Raw genomic sequence first — 22,301 nt, 5'->3', positions numbered from 1 at the left:
ATTTATTTATCCATTCATCTATTCATATCAGAAAGGACTTACTAATTTTATATTATTTGATGAGACAAATGCCATTACCTTCGTTGTTTTGTTGTGTAGAGAAAGATACCATCTCATCATGTGTCCTGGAAGAAACAGTTGTATTTCGAGTACTGTGTCAGATTTGCATTGCTGCTGTAACAAACCACCACATGTTGAGCAGCTTCAAACAACACAGCTTTATTATCTTACTGTTCTGTAGGTCAGAGCCCAGCCCAGGTCTCACTGGGCTGAAATCAAGGTGTCAGCAAGCTGCATATTCCTTTATGGAAACCCTGTGGGAAAATTGCTTGCTCCCTCGGGCTGCTGGAAGAATCCAGGTCCTTGCAGTCGTGAGACTTGGTGAGGTCCACATTCTTGCTGGAGGTCAGCAGAGGGCCTCGTCCAGGTAGTGGGGGCTCCTGCCCCCCTCGGCGTGGCCCTCTCCCTCCCTCTCCAAAGCCAGCGGTAGCAGGTCCGTTCCCTCTCACTCCCGAGTCTTTTCTGTCTGTTCTTCTGTTGTCCCATCTCTGGCACGTACTCCTCTGTTTTCCTGTCCTACTCTCAGGGGATTAGCTTGGGCCCACCCAGGTCCTCCGGGATGTGTTGAGGTCCTTAGCCTCTATTTCATCTGCAAAGTCCTTTCCCATGGAAGGTCACATATTTGCAGGGTCTGGAGATTAGGGCTTGGACACTTTTGGGGAGCCATTGTGCTGCCCGCCACAAATGCCTGCCCTTGTTCAAGGCTTGTGCTAGGAGGTTACTTTTATTTAGTCAGAGGAAATGTCAGAGGATTGCCAGCAAAGAAGCCATTCAGTGCAAGAAGGTGTCATGTTGAGCTCATAGGGATAGGCTTGTAGTCAAGAGTGGGGGCTGAGAAGAGCATGTGGCAGTAACAGGACCTCGAAGACGCTGTTTGAAGGATTGGGCAGCCTGGCGAGGAGCCAAGCAAGCATGTAGCCTCAGTGTCCAAGTGTCCCTGTGGCAGGACGAAACCATGTTGCTCCTGGCTGCAGGGACTTCGGTGCACCCAGGGCTGCTGAGAAAAATCACACTGGACACAGTCAGGGCTGTGTTCCTGTTTCCCAAACCTCGGACCTGCTCCTTTCCCAGCACCTTGACCTTCTGCTTCCGAATAATATGTTTTTGCCAACTAGTCACAGTTTCTTAATTTTGTGCTGGGAAAGTTTGTACATTAAGATTGGATCTTTAATTGTTACAGTTCTTGTGAAGATTTCTTTAATAAAATATACCCCTAGCTTTTTGAATCCAAATAGCTACCTTCCTGTCTTCACTACTGCATTACACCAGAGTATAATGACAGAACTAGAAGGCATTTGAGTTACTTGGTCTCATGCTCATTGTGTATCTAAGGAAACAGGACACCAGAAAAGCTACGTGGTTGCTAAAGCCCCCATGGCCAGATGTTACAGATGTTCTGTGGGGAAGGCAGGGAGTGGAGTGCTGGTGAAACATGTGGCTTCAGGAATTGGATGGCCTGGTTCAACCCAGTGCCCATCATTTACTGGATGAGTTCATCGACCCAGTTACCTAACCCGCCAAGCCTCGTTTAGCTGTAAGACTTACCCACCTCACAGAGCTTTTGTAAGGTTGGAGTAACGCTAGTAAATGAAAGCTGGCAATACAATGCCTGGTTCATGAAAAGTGCTCAGTATAAAAAGTATATGTCAGCTGTTATTACTGTTCTTCTATTAAATAGTAGAATTCAGATCCATAATATGAAATCCCAAAGCCCTTGGACTTCTAGATTCCCAGCCCCTCAACCAAACCAAACTGTGAAATCCTGTGCACACCACTCAGGCGCTTCATTCATTTGGTTGTGGCCCTTCCTGTTACACCTGCACCCACCAAGTTCAACTCCTTCTGTTCCTCTCATTCACTTATTTTTATCCCTTGGTGTGTGTGTGTGTGTGTCTCCACCCCCCCCCCCCGCCAGAAGTAATATGTGTTGATTGTAACTACCAATCCCAATTTCAGTACCACCAAAGGACAAAGTATACAAGGTGAAATGCCGTCATTTTGTGTCACTGCCGCTCCCTATTACTCTGAAAGCCACTCTACAACGTGATAACCTCATCCCCCAGTGGGAAGTGGAGTTAAAACCGCCCTCCATGTGAATTTCCCTCAGTTGATCTAGAGCTGTCCTTTCACCCACTGCATACCTCTCTGTCGGCCTCTCTCTCCCTCCCTCCCTCCACTGAGGCCCAAGGAAGGTCTCTGAGACCCCCGGGCAGACCCTGTTCTCTCTGAATCTCTCCCCCTGCTGCCAGTTTCTGTCCGTTCCCATCGGGAGGATGTGCTCATCGGTGCTGTATCCTTCTTCTTCCCTCTGCTGGGGGCTTCTCTGGCCTGCACAGTGCCGCCGCCTTCCTCAGCACAGTAAGCCTCAAGTCTTCTCCTCACTCAAAAGGCAGAGCAAAATAGGATTTCCTGGGAAATGCCAAGTATGTGGGTTTAGTATTTTCACCATGTTGTCCCTGTTCACCCAGTTTGGGTTTTTGCTGCTGTTGTTTTAATTTGGCCATAAAAAAGGTATGATATATTATATGCTATTCTACGACTTGCTTTTTTTTTTCTTTAACAATCTATCATGGCCATTATTCTAAATCAGGACTGTAGGTCACTTGCATTCTTTCTAGCAGCTACATGGTATTCCACTGGAAGATTTTACTTTAATGTATTCAAATGCTCAATCGACAGATATTTTAGTTGTTTGAAATTTGTTGTGGATGTTTGTGATTTGGCCCTATCCATATGAACTTGTCATTACTCTCTCTAGCATTTGGCATCAGTCCTCACCCTTCTGAAGATGCTCCCCTCTCTCAGATACGCCCGATCCGTATGTTGATTCTGGAGGTCAACTGTGATGGTTGCTGCCCAGGCTCCGAGCATGGCTGCAGCTTAACAATTTGAGGATGTGATGTAAGTGAGCTTCAGGGCTCCCCTGCTCTGAAGTCGCCCTGACCCAGGCCATTTCCTAGAGAAATGAGTAAGCATCCAGAAAAGTGAGCTGTCCTGAGTTTGCTGCAGCCCCTATTGGGAAGCAGTCTTGGTGGACTGGGAAAGACAGGTACTGATACGGCCTGTGGCCACTCCTGAGTGGCTGAAAGCTCTGGGATAGACCACTAAGTCCTGCGTACTTGGATGCTCAGGGTTTGCCAGGTGGCCCAGAAATGATGGGTCCCTCCCTGCCTCAAAGACTATAAATACCCACATGAACTTCTATAGGATTGCTATTCTGTGAGAGTACCAGCGTTTCTGAGAGTTAAGAGTGTCTTGAACTGAATCCTTACACCAAGAGGCCCATTCAGCTCCTCCTGTGTGAGTGTGGGTTAATTACTTCAGGCCCATAGACGCCACCGACGCAGTATTGATGCGTTCCCACTGCAGGGTCAGGATTCAACAGCCTACAGCTTTTAAAGGAGGTTGTGTTTGCAGTTCCCTCTATGCAATTCATATTGCTCTGTTAATAAATGTTGAATGTTTTGGTTTTGAAAGCTTAAGAAAATCAAAATTCTGAAGCAACCAAGAAAGTGTGTTTTCAATTCAACCTGAATTATTTTTAGCTAATTAAATTGGCGTTGTCCTGTCTGCATTTGCCAGAACCCCATTCCTTTCTGCCGAACCTTTCTTCTTTGGTTGCATCCGTGCCCCCGGGTTAAAGAAAGCAAACACATCTGCCTTCTGGATTATCAGGTCCCCCCAAACACAGATTGCCCTGAACTGCCGGACCTCGCAATCCCCCAGTCTCCTGCCGCTTCGCCTCAGGCCTGCCCTGCAGGTGTGCAGGCCCTTGCTTACTGTCAGGGCTGTTCTGAATCATCTATTTTAGAAAATTTGATAAAAATAGTATTTAAACCTATGGATTTTTTTAAAGTAAAAGATACAGGTAAATAAATTATGCTATTTAGAAATAGGCTCCCAATTTTGCACAGATGGACATTAACAGAACTGAACTCCCACTTTTCTCCCTTAGTAAGTAAACAATATGAAGATAAAATGTTATTTAAATGACAGGGATCTACTGAATACATGTTATTTTTGTTAAAGTTCTCATTATACTATAGCCTCCTCAATGCCTCACCTCTTCAGATTCCCCTGATTCCCTCTCCCCAGTGTGCTCCAGAAAAGGCCCTTGCTTTCCCTGTGGCTTTGGGAGCCCACTGCCTGTGGTTTGTGGAGGGGAGCAGCATGCCCATCCTGTGTCAGTGTCCCTGGTGCGCATTTGTGGCCTTTCCTGGGGCAGTAGCTCAGCTGTGTCAGCAGACGGTAGAGAGGGGCCACCTAAGCAAGCTCCTGCCCACCACCTTGACTGGATCACACTTGGGCAGCTGTGGCGATGTGACAGGGAACAGGAGCTGGAAACGGGGCAGGAACATCAGTGGGCAACTGGCACAACACAGGTGGTTACACTCTTAAAGGTGGAGCTTGGGCCAGGCTGAATATTGCCAAAATTGACAGTAATTTCACCTATTAGTTGGGAAGGGCTCTAACTTCTAGGATGTAAGATTCCTCCTTCTGTATGTTCGACACAGTGATTCTCATGCTGGGGTGGGGCAGTTGAAAAATCTGTCCTGTTCATATCAGAACCAGCTATAGGGTTTGGGGTTTTTTATTTTTTTCAAGTCGTGCATTTCTCTGCCTAACATGCTAGCCTACAACAGGGATGGGAAAGGGGTATTTCTTCTTCTAGCCCTCGTCTCTGGAGAGAGACGTCACATGACTTGGGTGTGCTGGGGCAGATGAAGATGGGGAACCGCGGCCTCGTGGCTGTGTGTTGACTGCTTCTATCGGCTGTAGGTGATGTTCAACAACAGGCTGACTTCCACCATTAACCAGAACGGTGTGTGACTACTCCATGTGAACCAAACTCAAACAACAACAGAAATACTTCCAAGTTAGTCACAGAAGATAAAATCACTACATCTACCTGGTGTTTTCATCTGCGATGACTATTAGCCAGCTCTTGTTAAACATTAACTATAACACATGTCCTGAGGACATGGAATAGTGACTTCCAAAGTTTGGAATCGTGGCATGTTATTGTTGTCCCTAAATAGTTTATAGGATGGACACATGTTTTTCATTTTTTTAAACCCACTTTAACTTGACACAGCCCTTTTGTGATAACTACTGACATCTTAGGTGTCACAGAGCCAAACCCGGGAATTGCTGCCAGTAAGCTGAATGTGTCTTTTAAATTTCTGCAAGCTTACTAAAATTTGGGGCACTTCATGCTTCAGTGTGTGGTACTCAGACTGGCGGTTCCTCTCGCAGGGGCAGAAGCATGCCTAAATAATGCTCGAGACATGGCTTTGGGCCTCTGCTGACAGCCTTGAGCTCTCTCAGCGCTCTGAAGGTTTGGCCTGAGAACCGTCAGGAAGCCAACATCCCCATCCTAAGTACAGGCCTAGCTCAAGGATAGCAGCAAGACCAACATTTTGTTGCTCCATCTTTCTATTTATCCCTGGGTTGCTGATTGAAGCAGAATTCCAATGCATTGACACACCACCACACTGTTAACACGATAGGGAGGATTTGATTATGGGAGAACAAGTCTAAAAATGGTAAATTGACACACACACAAAAATCGTGGGGGCCTTGCTTCTCAAGGCAGCTTTTGTGGTTGCATTCCTTTATTTGATGTGGTTCCCTCCTCCTCCTGTGCCAAACGGTGCAATGTGGAAAAATGATGAAGTTGCAAAAAAGGGCGAGGGAGGGGCTAGGGGGGAGATTGGGAGTGAACTGTTCAGTAACAAGAGAAAGAAAGCAGACCTTAAGGATCAAAGACAAAACTACCTGTTCCTCCAAGCAGGAAGAAGAAAGAAACATGGGATCCCTCTCCCTGTGCCTGGGTAAAGGCTGAGCCCCCCTGTCCACTGGTGCCTTTCATGCCAACCCAGGCAGAGCTCAGTAGACAGGGAGGCCACAGCTTGAGAACTTGAGAACATCAAGACTGAGTGTGCTGGGTTACCAGGAACAGCAGTTACCCGAGCAGGGCCCCAGGGAAGCGGGGCGGAGAACAAAGGCTGCCTTCCATCATCAGATTATGGGACCCAACACGTTTTAACACCAGCCAACCTTGGCGGCAAGTCCTGAAACAAGCATTGGAATCTAAATGAGGGAAAAAGTTTCCGTGCAGGAACAGGATTTTATTTATTTACAATTTTCAGGCTGGCCAGCTTTCCGATTGTGTGGTTTGTGACTACCCAAAGTGACATTTCTGAGTTTTAAAATTATCTTTTCTGTACTGTGAAAAGAGCATATATGATTCATCTTAATATTTCTGAGGATCAGTCACCGACTAACAGCTAGTATTTTGGGTGGGAGGAAGACTTTTTGTAGGCAGCTTTTTCACCTAGCATAGAAGTAAAAAGCACCAGAATATATGCCTTAAGCTTCCTTCGAAATCATATAAATAGCTCCTTCTTGCACAGTTCCAATCCAGCGTCAGTACGAGAACTCCCACAGTCAGTCCATGGGTTGCCTAATGTGCACCTCGCCCTCGCCTGCAAAAGGCTACTGCTTGTGGTTTACCCGCTTTTCAGTTTTCTTAACCAACATAGGTCCTTTTGCCTGTGTTTCTTGCGGGCTGTTTCCCTACCTTCGGCATCTGTGAAACTGTCGAATGATGCTGCGATCCTAGATCAAGAGTCAGCATACTACTGCCCAGTAGCCAGATTGGCCTGCGGCCTGCTTCGTATGGCCTGCAAGCTAAGAATGATTTTTGCATTTTTAAAAATGATTAGTAAAACGTTGAAAAAATAATATTTTGTGACTCATAAAAATTATGTGAAATTCACATTTCAGTGTGTCCGTAATAAAATTTTATTGGAACGCAGATGTGCTCATTTGTTTACATGCTGTCTGTGGCTGTTTCTGTGCTACAGCATCAGAGTTGAGTTGTTGCAACAGACCTTATGGCTGCAACACCAACAATACTTACTGCCTGGCTCTTTACTGAGAAAGTTTGCCAGCCCCTGTCCTACGCCCTTCAGACCTTCCTTTTCACAGTGACTATTTCAGAGAAGACACATATACATTTACTGACTTCCGGTGTCCATTCTGGACACAAATACTTATTGTTTCCTATGAACTTGACATTCTTCTTGTATCTGGTGTTACTGCAGTGAATACAGACAAGTTTCCCATCCTGGAGGAGTTTATATTCTCATCAAGGGTGGTGGGGGTGGAGAGAGACAAATAAAATATGTAGAATGTCCTATGGAGATATATGCAAAAAATAATAATAAAATGAAGAAGAGGTGACACGGAGCTGGAGGTGGGTCATTTAAATAGGCTATTCAAGAAGCCTTCTGAGAAGCTGATGTTTGAGTGAGACCAGAAGCAGGTGAGGAAGCAAGCCCTGCAGATGGGAAGAGAGTTCCAAGTAGAGGGAACAGCAGAAGAACTGGACCAGTGCCTTGAGTGGGCCCAGCCCCAGCTCATCCATGGAGGCAATAATTCCAATGAGAAGTTATGGAAGATTGGACCCAGCTAATTGAACGTGGGGTATGAGAGAGAGGAGTCAAAGGTGACTGAGGTTTTTGGTCTGAAAAACCAGTGGGTTGGAGCTGCCATTGACTGTAACGAGCTGAGTGCTAGAACAGTGGGTTTTGCATTCAGGGTTTGCTTGTGAGCAGGTTAAGTTTGTGGTGCATTTTAGACACAAGTGGAGGTGTTGAGTGGGCAGTTGGCTATACGAGTCCCAGGTTAAAGGAAGGTCTGAGCTAGAGTATAAACTTGGAAATTATCAGCATAAAAGATACATGTTAAGCAATGAAACTGGCTGAGATTCATACCTGCTACCTACTTTGTAAGGCTGTTGTAAAAAAACAGCTGGGTAGCACTTTGGAAACATGGTAAAGTGCTGTGTACCAGTACCCAGGTCATCTCGTTCTCCAGCTCCCCACGCATGAGCTGTTTGACCACAGCGACCAGTAACGTGTGCATGAAGCTGTCTGACGCCGTACCTGTGCCTGAGCCTCCAGTACTGTCAGTGGGGTGGAGGGTTGTTTTCTAATTCTCTGCTCTGTCTTTGACCGCCATCAAAACCTGTATGCAGCAAGGAGGAGGGAGTTACAAAAATGCATGTGGATTTAGTCCAGGGTAACTATTGTATGCATCGATTATTTTCCAACTTTACTGAAGTATCATTGACAGAATGCAGGATATTTAAAATATACAATGTGATGATTTGATATCTGTATGTGTTAGGGTTTTTTTTTTTTTTCAGTAAATATGACTTAAAGGCAATTTATAGGAAAAGTAACCTCTACATGTTCATAGCAGAGCAGTAAAGTCATTCACTGGAGCCTGAAAGTTGTAAATTTATAACAAGCTCATAGTAAATTTACTCGTTCCTGACCGGTATTTGGAAACAATTCTACTTCTTAAAGAAATTGTGATGAAAACAGCTTTAAGTAATAGGCCAGGGATCAAAATGCAGCAAGAGGGCCTCCTGGCCAGGTAGCCCAGTTGGTTAGAGCGTTGTCTGGATACGCCAAGGTTGCGGGTTTGATCCTGGGTCAGGGCACACGCAGCAGCGACTGCATAAATAAATGGGACGAACTCTCTCCCCCGCCCCTTCCTCTCTCTCTGAAATCAATTTAAAAAAACTTTTTTAAAATGCAGCAAAAGGAAAAAGGCTTTTCTCTCCCTTAGCCTGTTCATCGTGCATGGCCGGGCATCGTTCTAAATAGTTTATACCAAATTTTAGTAGAACACCTGCTAAGACCATTGTTGTTTTAGGGAGCTTACTTTAAATGCTTTCCCACATGCTAACAAAATCCTGATGGTGGACATCTGTTAAGATTACCGTCCCTTAAAGGCTTTTTTGAGATGTTAACAAACTTAGAATGCACATTTCTGAACAAAAACTAGTGTTCATGCCATTAGACCTATTCTGCTTGCAGTTACAATATTCCCATCGTCGTTTTGCTCTAGGTGTAAAGTCGCCTTGCTTGCACCCACCCTTCTCCGCTGGGAAGTCTCCCTCAGGTCCTCTGGCTCTCAAAGTTCTTCAGGTTTCCAGGGGTTCATTTGTCTAGAATGAAAAAGGCCCCAATCGTTCAGTTCAGTTACCTGAATAAGTTTAATAACGGTTCCTGGGAACAGCCGCAGGGGCTTAATGAGCCTAGCTATCTGCCTGAGACACCCAAGCCAGGAGCCTGATGAATCTCACACACGTGGAACCAGATGGCAGGTCCTGGCAAGGGTTCAGAAGTCACGAAAGTGATAACTGAAGACCTGACAGTGGGGTAGGTTCAGGGCAGAACGACCTGGATTTAGGCGCCTTTCTGCCATTTACCATCCATGTGACCTTAGGTTACATTGTTCCTCCAAGCCCCCGGCCTTCTCATCTATCAAGTGGGACAACACTTCTCTCACAGATTAGTGTGAAGAAGAGATGGTACTGTGTAGAAAAGCGCCTGATCCACAGTGCTGCGTAAGTGGAGCTGTACTCTCTACCCCTTTCTGTGGAGAACTCATTTTCCAGCTAAATTTCTCACACCGCCTGGTAAACTCTCTTCACGTGTACTGTGCCTCAGCAAAGAACAGCTGATTTAAAGTGTTCATATCGTATGCATCCACGTTTTTAAATTATTCTATTTAATAACTTCATAGCCTTCTAAGTAATTTAACTTCACAATTTCAACTTCTTAAAGCTTTGTTCCCAAGGAACATTTTTTGAGTATTTAATCATATTTATTGTTGTCTCAGAACATTTCCATATTTATATGTCCCTCTAAAAACGGGAAACCAGGAATGGAATGCAGTGCTTTACTGTGAAGTAGACCCGTTAGTAGACCACTCTAAATAAAGACCCAGTTTCTGCGAGGAAGTGTGTTGAGTGGAAACCCTAGATCAGTCACAGATGTGATAGGGCCAGGCCTTCATCGGCGCTTCAGTGAGCCTCTGATCGAGCTGGACTCCCCAAATTTTCTTCTACGTAGGAGCTTCCCTTGTCATTCTGGTCTTTTGTTTTCATCTCCTGTTAGACGCATTGAGATGTTTCCGTTTTGAGTTATTCCTTGATTTTGTTTAACCGAGTGATCAGAGACCCTGGAGACGGCTCAGAGTTGAATCTGTAAGATGAGATGAGAGCAAACCATGCTCTGAAAATGCTTTACTGGGAAAAAGAAAATGCAGTTGTTGTTGTTGGTTTTTAAGAGTCTCTCCTCGGATTTTCAGATCCTATATATGATTTTTTTTTTTATCCTACCAAGTTAACTTGTTGTGACATAAGATATCTTAAGATAAGAAAAAGTGAGATGACAAGGTGATGAATTTTATGGATGAAAGCCTTATTGAGGATAATTTCAGCCACTTATACTACTGTTTCAGTAAGCTTCACATCATCTTTCTGTGACAGAATTTCGCATGGAAAAGGACAGAGGCTTTGGAGCGAGAATGGCTGGGATTCAAGCCCATCTCTGCAACTTACTTGCTGAGTAATCTTGGACAAGATACTTAGACTCTTAGAACTTCAGTTTCTTCATATGTAAATTGGGCTAAGTAAGTCCATTTGGCAGGGTTCTTGTAAGGTTTAGAGATAATGAAATGCCTGTTAGAGTGCCTGGCAAAAGCGGGTACTCAATAAAGAACAGTGACTTTTGTTTTATTGTCATAGCTTTCCTGGCAGGCCACAAGGAAACATACTCTGACATTACAGAGGGCCGCAGATTTGTGAGGTCCTCGGCCTTTCCCTGCCTTGAGGGAAACTAACAGTGGTGCCCTAGTTACATATTCAGAATGGGAAACGCAAGACCTTAAACAGAATTCGTGCATGCAGTTAGTGGTTCTTGAATTGATGGCCTGCCTTTCCTTAGGATTTCTCTTAACTTGGGGGCTAGTGGAAGCTTGCGTCTGTCTACCACCTGGAAGTTCCCCAGTTGTGCTGTGGAAGAGGGAAGCAGCTCACTGAGGCTGACCCCAGGGTCTCTGACAGCTCCTGAACAGAACCCTGGGGCACAGAACACTGGAACAAGAGGCATTTCTGAATAAAGTCTTACTTGGAGTGCTTGGTGCCATTTGAATGTTAATGTAACTCTTATTGCTACTCAAACCCTTTAACCCCTGAGAGAGTTGGGCCTTGTTGGGAGTTGGGTCATCCCCACCACCCTGATGAGAAAGTTGAGTAGAACCAAAAGGCAAACTTGGCAGAAGCAAGAAGCAAGACTCACTGGCCCTTCTGGTTTGCTCTAGTGTCCAATCACCGTTTGCTCATTCTATTTGGCTAGCAACGTAGAACCCCACATGGGAGGAGGGAATTGCTCTCCCACAGTGGGTCAAAATCCAACCCCATCGTCCCAAGTCAAGCTTTCAGACAGGCTGACTCCTTGTACTTTTTCATGTCAAAATGCTCAGAAATATTTCCCTTCTGCTGTTGTGCTGTAGCCACAGCAAACCCCCAGTATTAGAGATGCTCTGAATATTTGCAAACAGCAGCGTTCATGAAGGGCTCTATTAGCTGTTATTTGCATGAAAAACAATGGTATTAGTACATTTAACATAGACAGTTTTTACATTTGACTTTTAGAGCCAGTGAGACATTAAATGCTTTTCTGGTTACCTTTTGGTCTGTTCAGCCCCATTGTTGGAAAGGCTTCTCAAACTCTGGCCTGTCCTTCTAATTTATATCTACGGTTTCAGTTCTAAAAATTATCACCTAATTTCCTGTTTCATTTCACTCCATAACGAGATAGAAATTACTTTCTCAAAACAGCCTTTTCACCTTTCTCCTCCAAAGTTCAGCCTGAGACTCTGCCACACCAGTATTTCCCTCCCCTTTCATCCCTGCTTCCCGCCCCCCCACATTGCTCTGAAGATCAGAAGCCCTTTCATCTCTTGCCGCCCCTGCCCAGCCACTCAGTGGGTTAGTCAGGCTCTGCATTCTCTCCAGCCAGCCCTGCATTCCTGGGGATAGCTCAGTGAGCCCTGGAATCTCGGCCCAGAGTGAGTTTTCTGTTGTACACACTCAGCCCCATGTATTTTGATTCGTGAATATTAAATAGTTAGAGATCACAGGGTCTTACCTCCATCTTGTACCCTTTCCAAACAGAATAGCTCTTTTATTTTATGGCACTTAACTTTGTTTATTCAGCATGATCAGGGCAGCATTCAAGCTATAGCAAGCTGTTAAATATTTACCCATGAGGCGGATATTTATACATGAATCAGCAGCAGTTATCAGTGTGTGACGCTGGAAGTCAGGTTCAGTACGCTCTCAAGCTAAGAAACTATACTGTACTGAGCTAAATAAAGGGGCATTGTGCCCTTTAAAAATAAACTCTCATTTAAAATATCCATTACAGTATCCGAAATGCTTCCCACATTGAGGCTTACCCTGCGCAGCTATCAAAGTCATTCGCAATCGGACATGACAGAGTGGTTAGTCCTTCACATCCAAGATTCAGTGAACCCGGTTGTTTGATGGTTGGGGTTGGAGAGGATGACGTATGAGCAGATCTGAGAAGAAGGCTTGCTCTGCTGCTCTGTGGAAAATTGTAAAGGGGGACGGGCCGTACATCACAGCACCGGCGGTAGTAGTGGCCTGAGTGCCGCTCGCCCTTCGGCCTCACTGGACTCCCAGCCCAGCTCACTGGTAGCCGCACCAGACTGACCGTTTCCTTTCACTCCTGTAGCCCTTGCGAGATTGGAACTCTCTGGCTCGCAGAGAGGCGCATAATTCAGCAATAACAGCACAGACTCTTGCAGCAGGAAGGCCCAAGTTCAGATCTTGGCTTTACCATTTTCTAGTTTGTGCAAACCCAGGGAAATTTCTTCTGCTCTCTGAATCTCAGTTTCTTTACCTGTAAAATTACAGTGGTAATTCCTGCCTCACTGAAATTGTGGGGAGGATGAAATTAGATAATGAGGAAGCTCCTAGCAACAAGTGTGAATTCTTGATAATCACAAAAGCAGAGAGCAGAGATGTGTGCTTGGCAGCAAAGCAGCTGGTCTTTGGATTTATCCACACCTCCGCTTCTTTCCATGATTATAGGTAATTTTTGCTTAATGCTGTATTTCAGAAGCAGAGAGAGAGTTTCCAGTTTCAGGGATTAGCCACAGACTATTTTCATTCCTTTCATGAATGATTAAAAACTTATCCTGTAGTATTTTATGCAGGTCACAGCCCATTACAGTCAATTCCAAGGAATTGTTCAAATTATTTTATTGTTTTGGAATTTTGTTATGCTAAGGATTGTTGCTCTCTGAGTAAGCTATGAGAAGCCTGGGCCTGTGTATTCTCTGTGTTATACAGATATTTCACCAGTAACTACAGGATATAAATATTGGATTTATTTTTCTTGTACTATGGAGTTTTCTTCCTAATCAGCTTTTCATCCTAATGGTACCATTAGAACCTCCTGTAAGATGTGTGCCCTCTGTGTGCTTGTTAATGCAAAAGAGGGGGTGTAAAGCCTTCCTCCAGTTCACAAGAAGTCATAGGAATTGTCCTGGCCTCCCTCAGGCTTTAGGCTAAATCTGATCCAGTGTCTCCTCCAAGAGTAGCAAACGGAAGCGATGTTGGTGCTGACTGTGCGCAGTTTCAGTGTGTAGATGATTCATTAATGTTGTACTTAGTCCTGTGCTGTGATGATTTCCTCAGTGTCTGTGCTTTTTAGGTGTCATCTAAGTAGAAAAAGTCTGTGGTGAATATTGCTACTCCATGTTGACTTCCTCCCATCACCTGGGATTTTATTCGTTTGTGGGTTTTTCATTCCCACAAATAGAGATAATATTCATTATCAGAAAACATGATTTCAGAAGTTTAGTCAATAGGGAGACAGGCTGGGTCTGGAGTCCTGGTAGTAGATATCCGTATTATTTCCTGTATCACAACTCTAGCCTCATTCCGTCTGCTCTAAACTACATAGGAATGATTTTCTAGACTGTTAGTTGGAGATGCTTTGCTTCCATTTATAATCTTGTAGCTATGGGGACTTGGATGATGAATAATCACAGCATTAACAGGTTTTAGGGGTCTTTATATTCCATCGTATTATAGAGAGGGTTTAAGGGGTTACAGAAATATATAGTACATTAAAATAAAGTTCAAATAAGAAAAAAATACATTAGTACCAAAGGAAACTAAGAGGAGGAAAGAAGACAAAATTGAGATTAAGGATATATGAAAAGTATGCTATAAGGTTCTGAAAAATTTCTTTTAATAATCATATGCTGGTTAATTTAAACTGAAAAGGGAATCTTCATGAAAGTTCTGGGAACTATTACTGGATCAGCTTGGGTCTTAGTTCTTAGATCGGTGATTTTTGACCTTCTTGTTTAGATGAGTTGAATGTCAACATTTATTTGGACTAGTTGCAGACTCCTTACTCCTATTAGCCCACAGACATGAGACCAGGTAGCACAGTATTTCAGGAAGTGTTTAATTAGTTGTCAGCATTTAAAAATTGAGAGATTAAATAATCTGGTAAGACCAGGCCCATGTTCCTGCATGTCAGAGATCAGTTGGAGCTGAGCAATGGAGAGCCCTTCCCACTGTGCACAGAACTTCCAGTTCCTCCACTCGGTTACATCACCTGCCTGGGCTGAGTAGACCCTGGAGTTTGTGACACCTACCCCAGACCCCTCCCTGCCTCACACTAAAAATGAGGGAAGTAAAGCCCAGGGGAGGCTGCCTAGGGCAACAAAGCTGGTAAACTGCAGAACTGGTGCCTTCACTACAGTGTTATAACTGTAACACTGTAACAGTGTTGCATTGGTTCAGTTTAGTTCCGTTAAGGTGTTTAATGAATGACTTATCTTTGCAAAGCACTGAACTGGACATAATGAAGAGTAAAAAGTCTGTTTCAGTAATAGATACAACCCATTAATGTTGGTAAGGCATATAGCCATGCCAATTAAAATTTGCTAATTTTTACTGTTGTGTGATGGGATCATTAGTTGTTATTAATCCTTAGTCGTTAGTCATGTGTAACATGAACGTGCTGATTTAACAAAACAGATTGAAATACAGAAATGCGATCGGAAAGTTAAGCCTGATTCCCACCATCATTAATTCAGGCAGTTCGTAGGCAGACTTTGCTAAGAGAAGCCAAGTCTGTTTGGGGGTATCACTTCTTGTATTGCTTGAGCCCTAGGAAAAGCATCCATTGTACTCTTATCTTTTCAGTGCACTTGGAGGCTCCTCAGCTCTTCATATTCCGGCTTTTCCAGGAGGAGGATGTCTCATTGATTACGTTCCTCAAGTGTGCCACCTGCTCACCAACAAGGTAAAGGGGCTCCCCGCCTTGTGAGGCGCCTCCCTCCAGTGTAGCACCCACCCAGCATCCTCGTGCAAGCCCCTCCTCTTCACCCCATCTTAGCTCCAGCCTCCATCTGACAGCGGCCTTTCCTACTTTGAATGCGGGTCCTGGATTTCTCTCCCTGTTTCTTTGCCTCCTTCTTCCCTGTCTGGGGATTCTGACCTCTTGTTCCGGTCTTACCTTCATCTTTTAAATCGTATCTCTGCTTTCTAGAACTTCCTTTACGCCCTAATTATTTGCTACATTTACATCTTCTTACGGCTTAAAATTTTTGAACTCCCTTCACTTTTCAGTACCCCGTGCATGCGTGTATTTGTGTATTAACTAGTGTTTGCACTAGTTAATATTAGGATAATTCTAAAGAGCTGCCTTCATCTCCTGCTGCTTTTCTGTACCTCGCTTTTTAATAGTCACTTCTTGATTCTCCCTGTCCTGTCTGGGAGCAGTTTGCCAAGTCCTGCTCCTAGGGGCGGGGTTTCAGGACTTATCTCCAGGCACATCTGACTATCTGAAGCTTTCGGTTAGCTGCATTGATGAGCCATTACATTGGCAAGTAGCTGAATTTGCATTAATGATTGTCATCATATATTTTTTAAATGTCTAGCATGTGTATTTAGCTAAAAACTGGAGATAGTTAATCTACAAGCAATACTGACTTTCTTCTCCTACATGGACTGACTCAGTTTGCTTAATTCCCAAAGTGCTATTTTCTTTGCTCCTATTGATTCGTGCACATTGCCTTGGAATAAAAAGCTTTTGTTTGTCTCTTTCATTCAAAAGATAGCTCATCTCAAAAAAAAAAAAAAAAAAAGACAGCTTATGTCTACATAGAAAATCTCTTAAACGTACAGTAATATTTCAAATGCTTCAATATTATTTTTTAAATGTCAGAGAAACTAAAATCTGGCAACTCTGCAGTCTGTGGGCTTGGCACAGATTCCAGGGTATTTAACTTTCACAGGGTGGTTGCTTCTCATTGGACCAAATTCCCCAGCTTCTACCCTCCTCCAAAACTGATCAGAGGACAGAATTCTTCTTCTATTGCGGGGCTTTGCACTGCCTGCAAAGCTGTGTCCCAGTATTATGGAGAAAAACGTGTATCTGGTCTTCCAGAACTGAGTAGAAAAGCCTTTTTAAAGCTCTTCAGTTGAGATTTTCTAGTTGTGCATTTTTCTCAAAAATTTATAATACCATTTCCCCAGAAATAAAAGAATCAGTTTGTTTTTCTTATCTGTTTCCCTTTCATTAATTTTACTTGTCTTTTAAAATGGATTTTCTTCTGTTTGCTACAAATGAGGACAGTATGGCTGCTTTTAGAAACAATCTCTTCAAATGAATTTCCATAATTACATTGGAATCTATCTTTATAGCCAGTTTTGTTGTGGGTTTCTGTTAAAATGGTTTTCTGTTTTTAAAATCAAGTATACAGAACTGTTTTCATCCCCTTTTTAAACAAAGCCACTTAAAGCAAACTTATCATCTGTTTGTCTTTTCCTGAAATAACATTTCTGATCCTGCATTAAGCCTGCAAAGTAAGCACTGTTTTTATAAATTGACATAAAGCCCTATTATATAAATAGAATTGTTTTACTTTTAAAGTGTACAACATGGCTATCAGTACCAATTGTGTCAAGGTTATTCAAGCAATTTATCTCGAGCTTTTGTTAGCCATGGAAACTCATTGTGGCTACAGCCAGTGTAAACAATTTGGGGATCTCCTACCCCCACTGTTTCTTGCAGACATTGTAAGGATTGTATTTTTGTGTTAAAAGCTGATGGATAAATAACTAACTTTCAGATAGATGTCTAGCTTACTGAGTTCACAATTGTTTTTACTTTTATTTTTATTATTATTGTTTTATCCTCACCTGAGGACATTTTTTCATTGCTTTGGGAGAGAGAAAGGAACACTTTGGTTGCCTTCATGTATGTGTCCCGACTGGGGATTGAACCTACAACCTAAGTATGTGCCCTGACCAGAAATAGAACCTGTCCGTGACCTTTCCAGCTATGGGACAGCACCCCAACAAACTGAGCCACACTGGCCAGGGCAAGTTCACAATTCTCAAAAGAAACTGTCATTTGGTGATAACAAGGAAAAAAAAAGGCAAAATAAAGTCTTCTATTGCAACACTCCTTATTCTGAATATTAACACTTTAGAAAGAAAGACTTAAGCATTATTCTGCCTTTTCAATATGAGTTGTAGATCAGGATAACTAAATAGTCCTGTTTGATTAGAGGAAGCTCTTTTCAAAGAATTCCAGCTGATACATGCAGAAGAAATGATAGAATTCAAAAAATTACCAGTTCTTAGGTCATAATGAAATAATTGGTTCAGACAAGGATCTCCAACAGGTACTCAAACCATTAGGTGAAAAGCTGTGGAGAACTAGATCTGTACATGCTTGGAGAGGTGCACCCATGGCTCACTCACCCCAGCAAAGGGGAAGCATCCCTTTACAGTGGGGTGATCACCTTAACCAGTGATCAAGCCAGGATTAACTATGAAATTTTTGCCAAAAATATTTAACCTGAATCTAATTACACCTTTAGCTCTAACTTTCCCTGTATAGGAAATACAGAGGGTAGTGGAAAAAGGAAAGGATCAGAGAATCTAGAATGCAGAACTTCCTCCAAGATAACTTGCCTGGCCTCTTTGAAAAGTCAGTGGTTACAGGCTCACACACAGACGCTTGGACACACAGCCTGCGAGGCAGTGTTAGCGTAGACTGGAAGGCTTTCTAGATTAAGTTGCCCAATCCCTGATTGGTCATACCCTGCCTTAAAAAAAATGTCTTGAGGACAACTGGGAAATTTGACGATGGACAGGATACTGGATGAATTCAGAGGATGATTGCTGGACATGCTGGGTGTGATGACGATATCACAGGGGCGTGTGGTTATGCAGGAACATGTCTTGTTTTTTGGAGACGCATGTTGAAGTATTTAGGGCAAACTATCATGATGTCTCTAATTTTCTTTGAAATGTTTCAGCTAGATTGATTGATAGATTGATAGGTAGGTAGATGGCTGGATGAAGCAACTAGACAGAATATTCACGGTTGTTGAATATAGGTGGCAGGGATACGGGTATTCATTTTACTATTACTTCTACTCCTCTGAATCTTTGAAATTGTTCTTAATAAAGCATTTAAAGTTTTCTCAGCTTTGGGTTCCTATTCCAGGTGCAGTATGTGATCCAAGGATATCACAAACGAAGAGAGTATATTGCTGCTTTCCTCAGTCACTTTGGCACGTAAGTTTGTCTTTGCTTGAGCCACATGTTACCAGTGTGCTTGCTCTCTGATGACCTAATGTGAGGTGCAGTCAAAAGTCACTGGTCTAAGAGCTAAGACACAATGTTGATCCAGAAATAGTATCCAGAACTGTCATGGAGATTCCCTCTTCCATTTAAATTAAACAACACACAACTATTAAAAGAAATCGTTCAGAACCTTACAGTAAGCATTTCATATACTGCTTACAATAAAGTTCCCAAGAAGACTTTTTTTTAGCTTTAGTAAATACCAAAATGAAATATGTCCCTGAAGCAGCAGCATGACCAGCGCCAAGCACAGCAGTGGTGACGGGAGCCCCACCTGCTGTCACAGAGCCCTTTACAGTTTGCACAGCCCTGTCAGCTCCCGCGGCTCACAGTCGTTGGGAGGTGCACCAGGCAGGCGGTAGTGACACACGTTACTGGTGGAAAGCCCTGTGACTTTGAGAAGTTTAGTGACCCGGTGGAAGTCACACGCCCAGAAGAGCTAGAGCCCCAGAAGAGCTAGAGCCCCAGAAGAGCTAGAGCCGTCAGGGCGGGAGCCTAGATTCTTGGGACTCAGGCCTCCCGACGGGACCCCCACCCCCACCGGGACTCAGAGTTGGAAGAAGGCACTTAGAGGGAAAGGGGGGCAGCGTGTAAGTGCAGTGACAGGGTGGGCATGTCCTGCTGCTGCTGCCTGCTGTGGCCGGGGCAGTGCTGCTCTGCAGCTCCATTTCTGTCCCTGACGGCAGAGGCCTCGCAGGGCGGGGCTCGGTGGGAGAAGGACCGCCTTTTCCTGCCAGGCTGCGTTACAGATGGATCCTTCTACCCATTTGGGGGGGCCAGGCACCAAGGGTTTCAGTGGTCTGGTTATAGCCCACCATGTTGCAGAGAAGGTTTCTAAATATATGAAGATAGATACAGTAACAGCAAATTAAAGAGGAAATTGGGACAAAGGAAAGTGGGAATAGGAAAGAGAAAATGAAATAAAAACTAAGGTTGGCCGTCCCCCAGGATATAAATTTACACACTGTGGCATAATTATAAGCAAAATTTCTGACTCCTCAAAACAATTTCAAGAAATGTTCTTATTATCCACCATGGAATTTTTATGCCTCCAAAATAGATCTGTCAATATCTGAACAGTATGACTGTCTCTCACATGAGCCTCTAATACTTAAGGTCTTTTCGGCTTTATTTATGAGCATTTTGAGAAAGTACTTATGATGCAAACGGTGGCTAATAAATGACACTGTTTATCAGTAAGATCGTCTTTAGTGTATGTCTTTTCTGAGTAAGACTGTCTTTAGTACATGTGACTGCAAACGAGGAAGCCAGCACAGTGAGCTCCCAAGTAGGGTGCACATACCCCAGTGACTTACCTCGCTCCATGGTCGTACAGAAAAAATACGAAAATTCCACGTTTGTTTTTAAATCTCATTCTTTTTAACGTACGTTTTTGTGTGGTTTCATTGTACATATACTACAGTAGTACTTGTATACAACTACTAAATTCTGTACCAACTCTACTGTATTACTGTACCATACAAGGTGGGACAAAAGGAGGTTTACAGTTGTGAGTACATGAAAGTTCAACCCCGCATTGTTATTTATTAACTATTGTATCATTTTCCATACAAGTGACTGTAAACCTGCCTTCGCCCAACCCTGTGTACATGATGAGAAGGATTCTGGGATTGTTTTTGCCCATGGAATGCAGGATCTAAAAAGTTCAGATTAGCAGTGTTGTAATATATTGAGTTAGTTATAAGTTCATGGAAAGAAGTATATGCTGGTGAATAAAATACTGACTTAAGCCAGCAAACCTGAATGATATAGAAATAGTCTCTGAGCAAATCACTTAGCCTTCAGTGTCTTCGTTCCTTTACCTTTACAATGGGTGCAGCTGTTCCTTTATTTCTGAACCTAAACTGGGTGGCCACCAGTATTAGTGGTCTGATTGGCCTGACTCAGCCAGGGAGAAGACATCTCCAGGGACAGCAGAGGCCTTCTTGTGTGGATGACAGAGAACATTAACCCTGTCCTCGGGGTGCAGTTAGTGTTGTTACATTACGGTGACGTTCCCCAAGCACTCAGCTCTTGAAGGAAATGGGGGAGAGAGCCTTCCAGAACCCTGCCGGGCCCCTCAGCTGTCAGGACCTGTTTTCCTTGCCACGTGAGGAGTGCACCTCCCACCTGAGACCAGTGTCCGCCCAGCTAACATTTCATCTTGTGCCCGGTGGGGAGGGCAGGGGGACACAAGTAAAGGATTCCAGGTATTGGGCTGGCCAAAAGGTTTGTTTGGTTTTTCCCATAAGATGGCTCTAGTAGCGCTTAGTTGTCTTTAACTTCATTCAGAACAATTTTGTTAAATTGTATTGTGGCAAATGTCATATCAGCATGCATTTAAAAAATAAAAACATCAAAATTGGTGAATTTTTGTGTTGCCATTTTAATATTGAAGATGGAAGAAAATATGCAACATTTTTGGCATATTATGCTTTATTATTTCAGGAAAGGTAAAAATGCAACTGAAATGCAAAAATAAAAAGATTTGTGCCGTGTATGGAGAAGGTGCTGTGACTGATCGAACGTGTCAAAAGCGGTTTGCGAAATTTCACGCTGGAGATTTCTCACTGGATGATGCTCCATGGTTGGATAGACCAGTTGAAATTGATAGCAATCAAATGTAGACGTTAACTGAGAACAATCAATGTTATATCATGTGGGAGATAGCCAACATACTCAAAGTATCCAAATCAATAAAGTTATTGGTGAAAATGAAAAATATGTCTTTTATTTTATGGAAAAAAACCAAACGGACTTTTTGGCCAACTTGGGAAGAAAATAATAGGTAGCCCTGAACTTCATAATGTTGTCAGTGCTCATCACTGTTCAGTGCCTACGCCAAAGTGCCGCTTACAGTCACCACACAGACCTCGCTGGCCTGGTTCCTTCATGTGTCCTTTTACTCATGACTAGGAACTCACATTTGCATAGCATTTTATGGTTTATCTTACTTGTTTTTCACAACCCTGTAATGAAGTTTGGAAACATTATGTTTGTTTTACGGATAAAGGAACTGAGGTTCCGAAGGTTAAGTGATTTGCCTGAGATTATGATAGCTAGTAAATGGCAAAGCTGTAACTTAAACCTAGATGCTCTCCTTCCGAATCCACATCCTCCCTGTGGTAACACTCCCTCGCCTTAAATGCGTCTCAGGTTCAGTAACCCTGACTTTGTGAATATACTCTGTACTTGGTTCTATTTCTCTTATACCTTATTTTATGAGTTTTTGTTTGTGTGTGTGTGTGTGTTTTTATTACTTAGAGGTGTCGTGGAATACGATGCAGAAGGCTTTACAAAACTCACTCTACTGCTGATGTGGAAAGATTTTTGTTTTCTTGTACACAGTGAGTATACTTCTGCTGTCAGCATGTCAGCATACCTTTGCAGATGTAAAAACCACACGCACTAATGAGCACGGGAACCTGTCGTGTCCTGACTTGGTTTCTTTTACTTCAGTATGTGTATCGCTGCTTTTAAAGAGGAATATCTCTATATCAGTGACTCTCAGCCAGGTGTAATTTTCCCCTCAGCGGGCACTTGGCAATGTCTGAAGGCATTTTTGATTGCCGTGATTTAGATGGGGAGAGGCGGGGAAGGTTGTTAAGGTTGTTATTGCTACTGGCTTTTAGTTGGTAGAGGCCAAGGATGTTGCTGAACA

The 22,301-nt window shown here is 43.4% G+C and overlaps 1 protein-coding gene across 1 annotated transcript in view; it reads left to right on the top strand.

Moving 5' to 3' along the window:
- Positions 1 to 22,301, top strand: part of BABAM2 (BRISC and BRCA1 A complex member 2) — a 335,445-nt gene that overhangs the window by 245,102 nt on the left and 68,042 nt on the right. The window contains exons 8-10 of the mRNA XM_024552599.4: positions 15,182 to 15,281; positions 18,501 to 18,571; positions 21,905 to 21,987. Of these exons, the coding sequence (XP_024408367.3) occupies positions 15,182 to 15,281; positions 18,501 to 18,571; positions 21,905 to 21,987 (254 nt within the window). The remainder of the gene's footprint in view (positions 1 to 15,181; positions 15,282 to 18,500; positions 18,572 to 21,904; positions 21,988 to 22,301) is intronic.

The sequence above is a fragment of the Desmodus rotundus genome, chromosome 5 (assembly GCF_022682495.2).
Source record: "Desmodus rotundus isolate HL8 chromosome 5, HLdesRot8A.1, whole genome shotgun sequence".
Taxonomy (NCBI): domain Eukaryota; kingdom Metazoa; phylum Chordata; class Mammalia; order Chiroptera; family Phyllostomidae; genus Desmodus; species Desmodus rotundus.
Note: the sequence above shows the minus strand (reverse complement) of the source record. Positions and strands in the feature narration are given on the sequence as shown.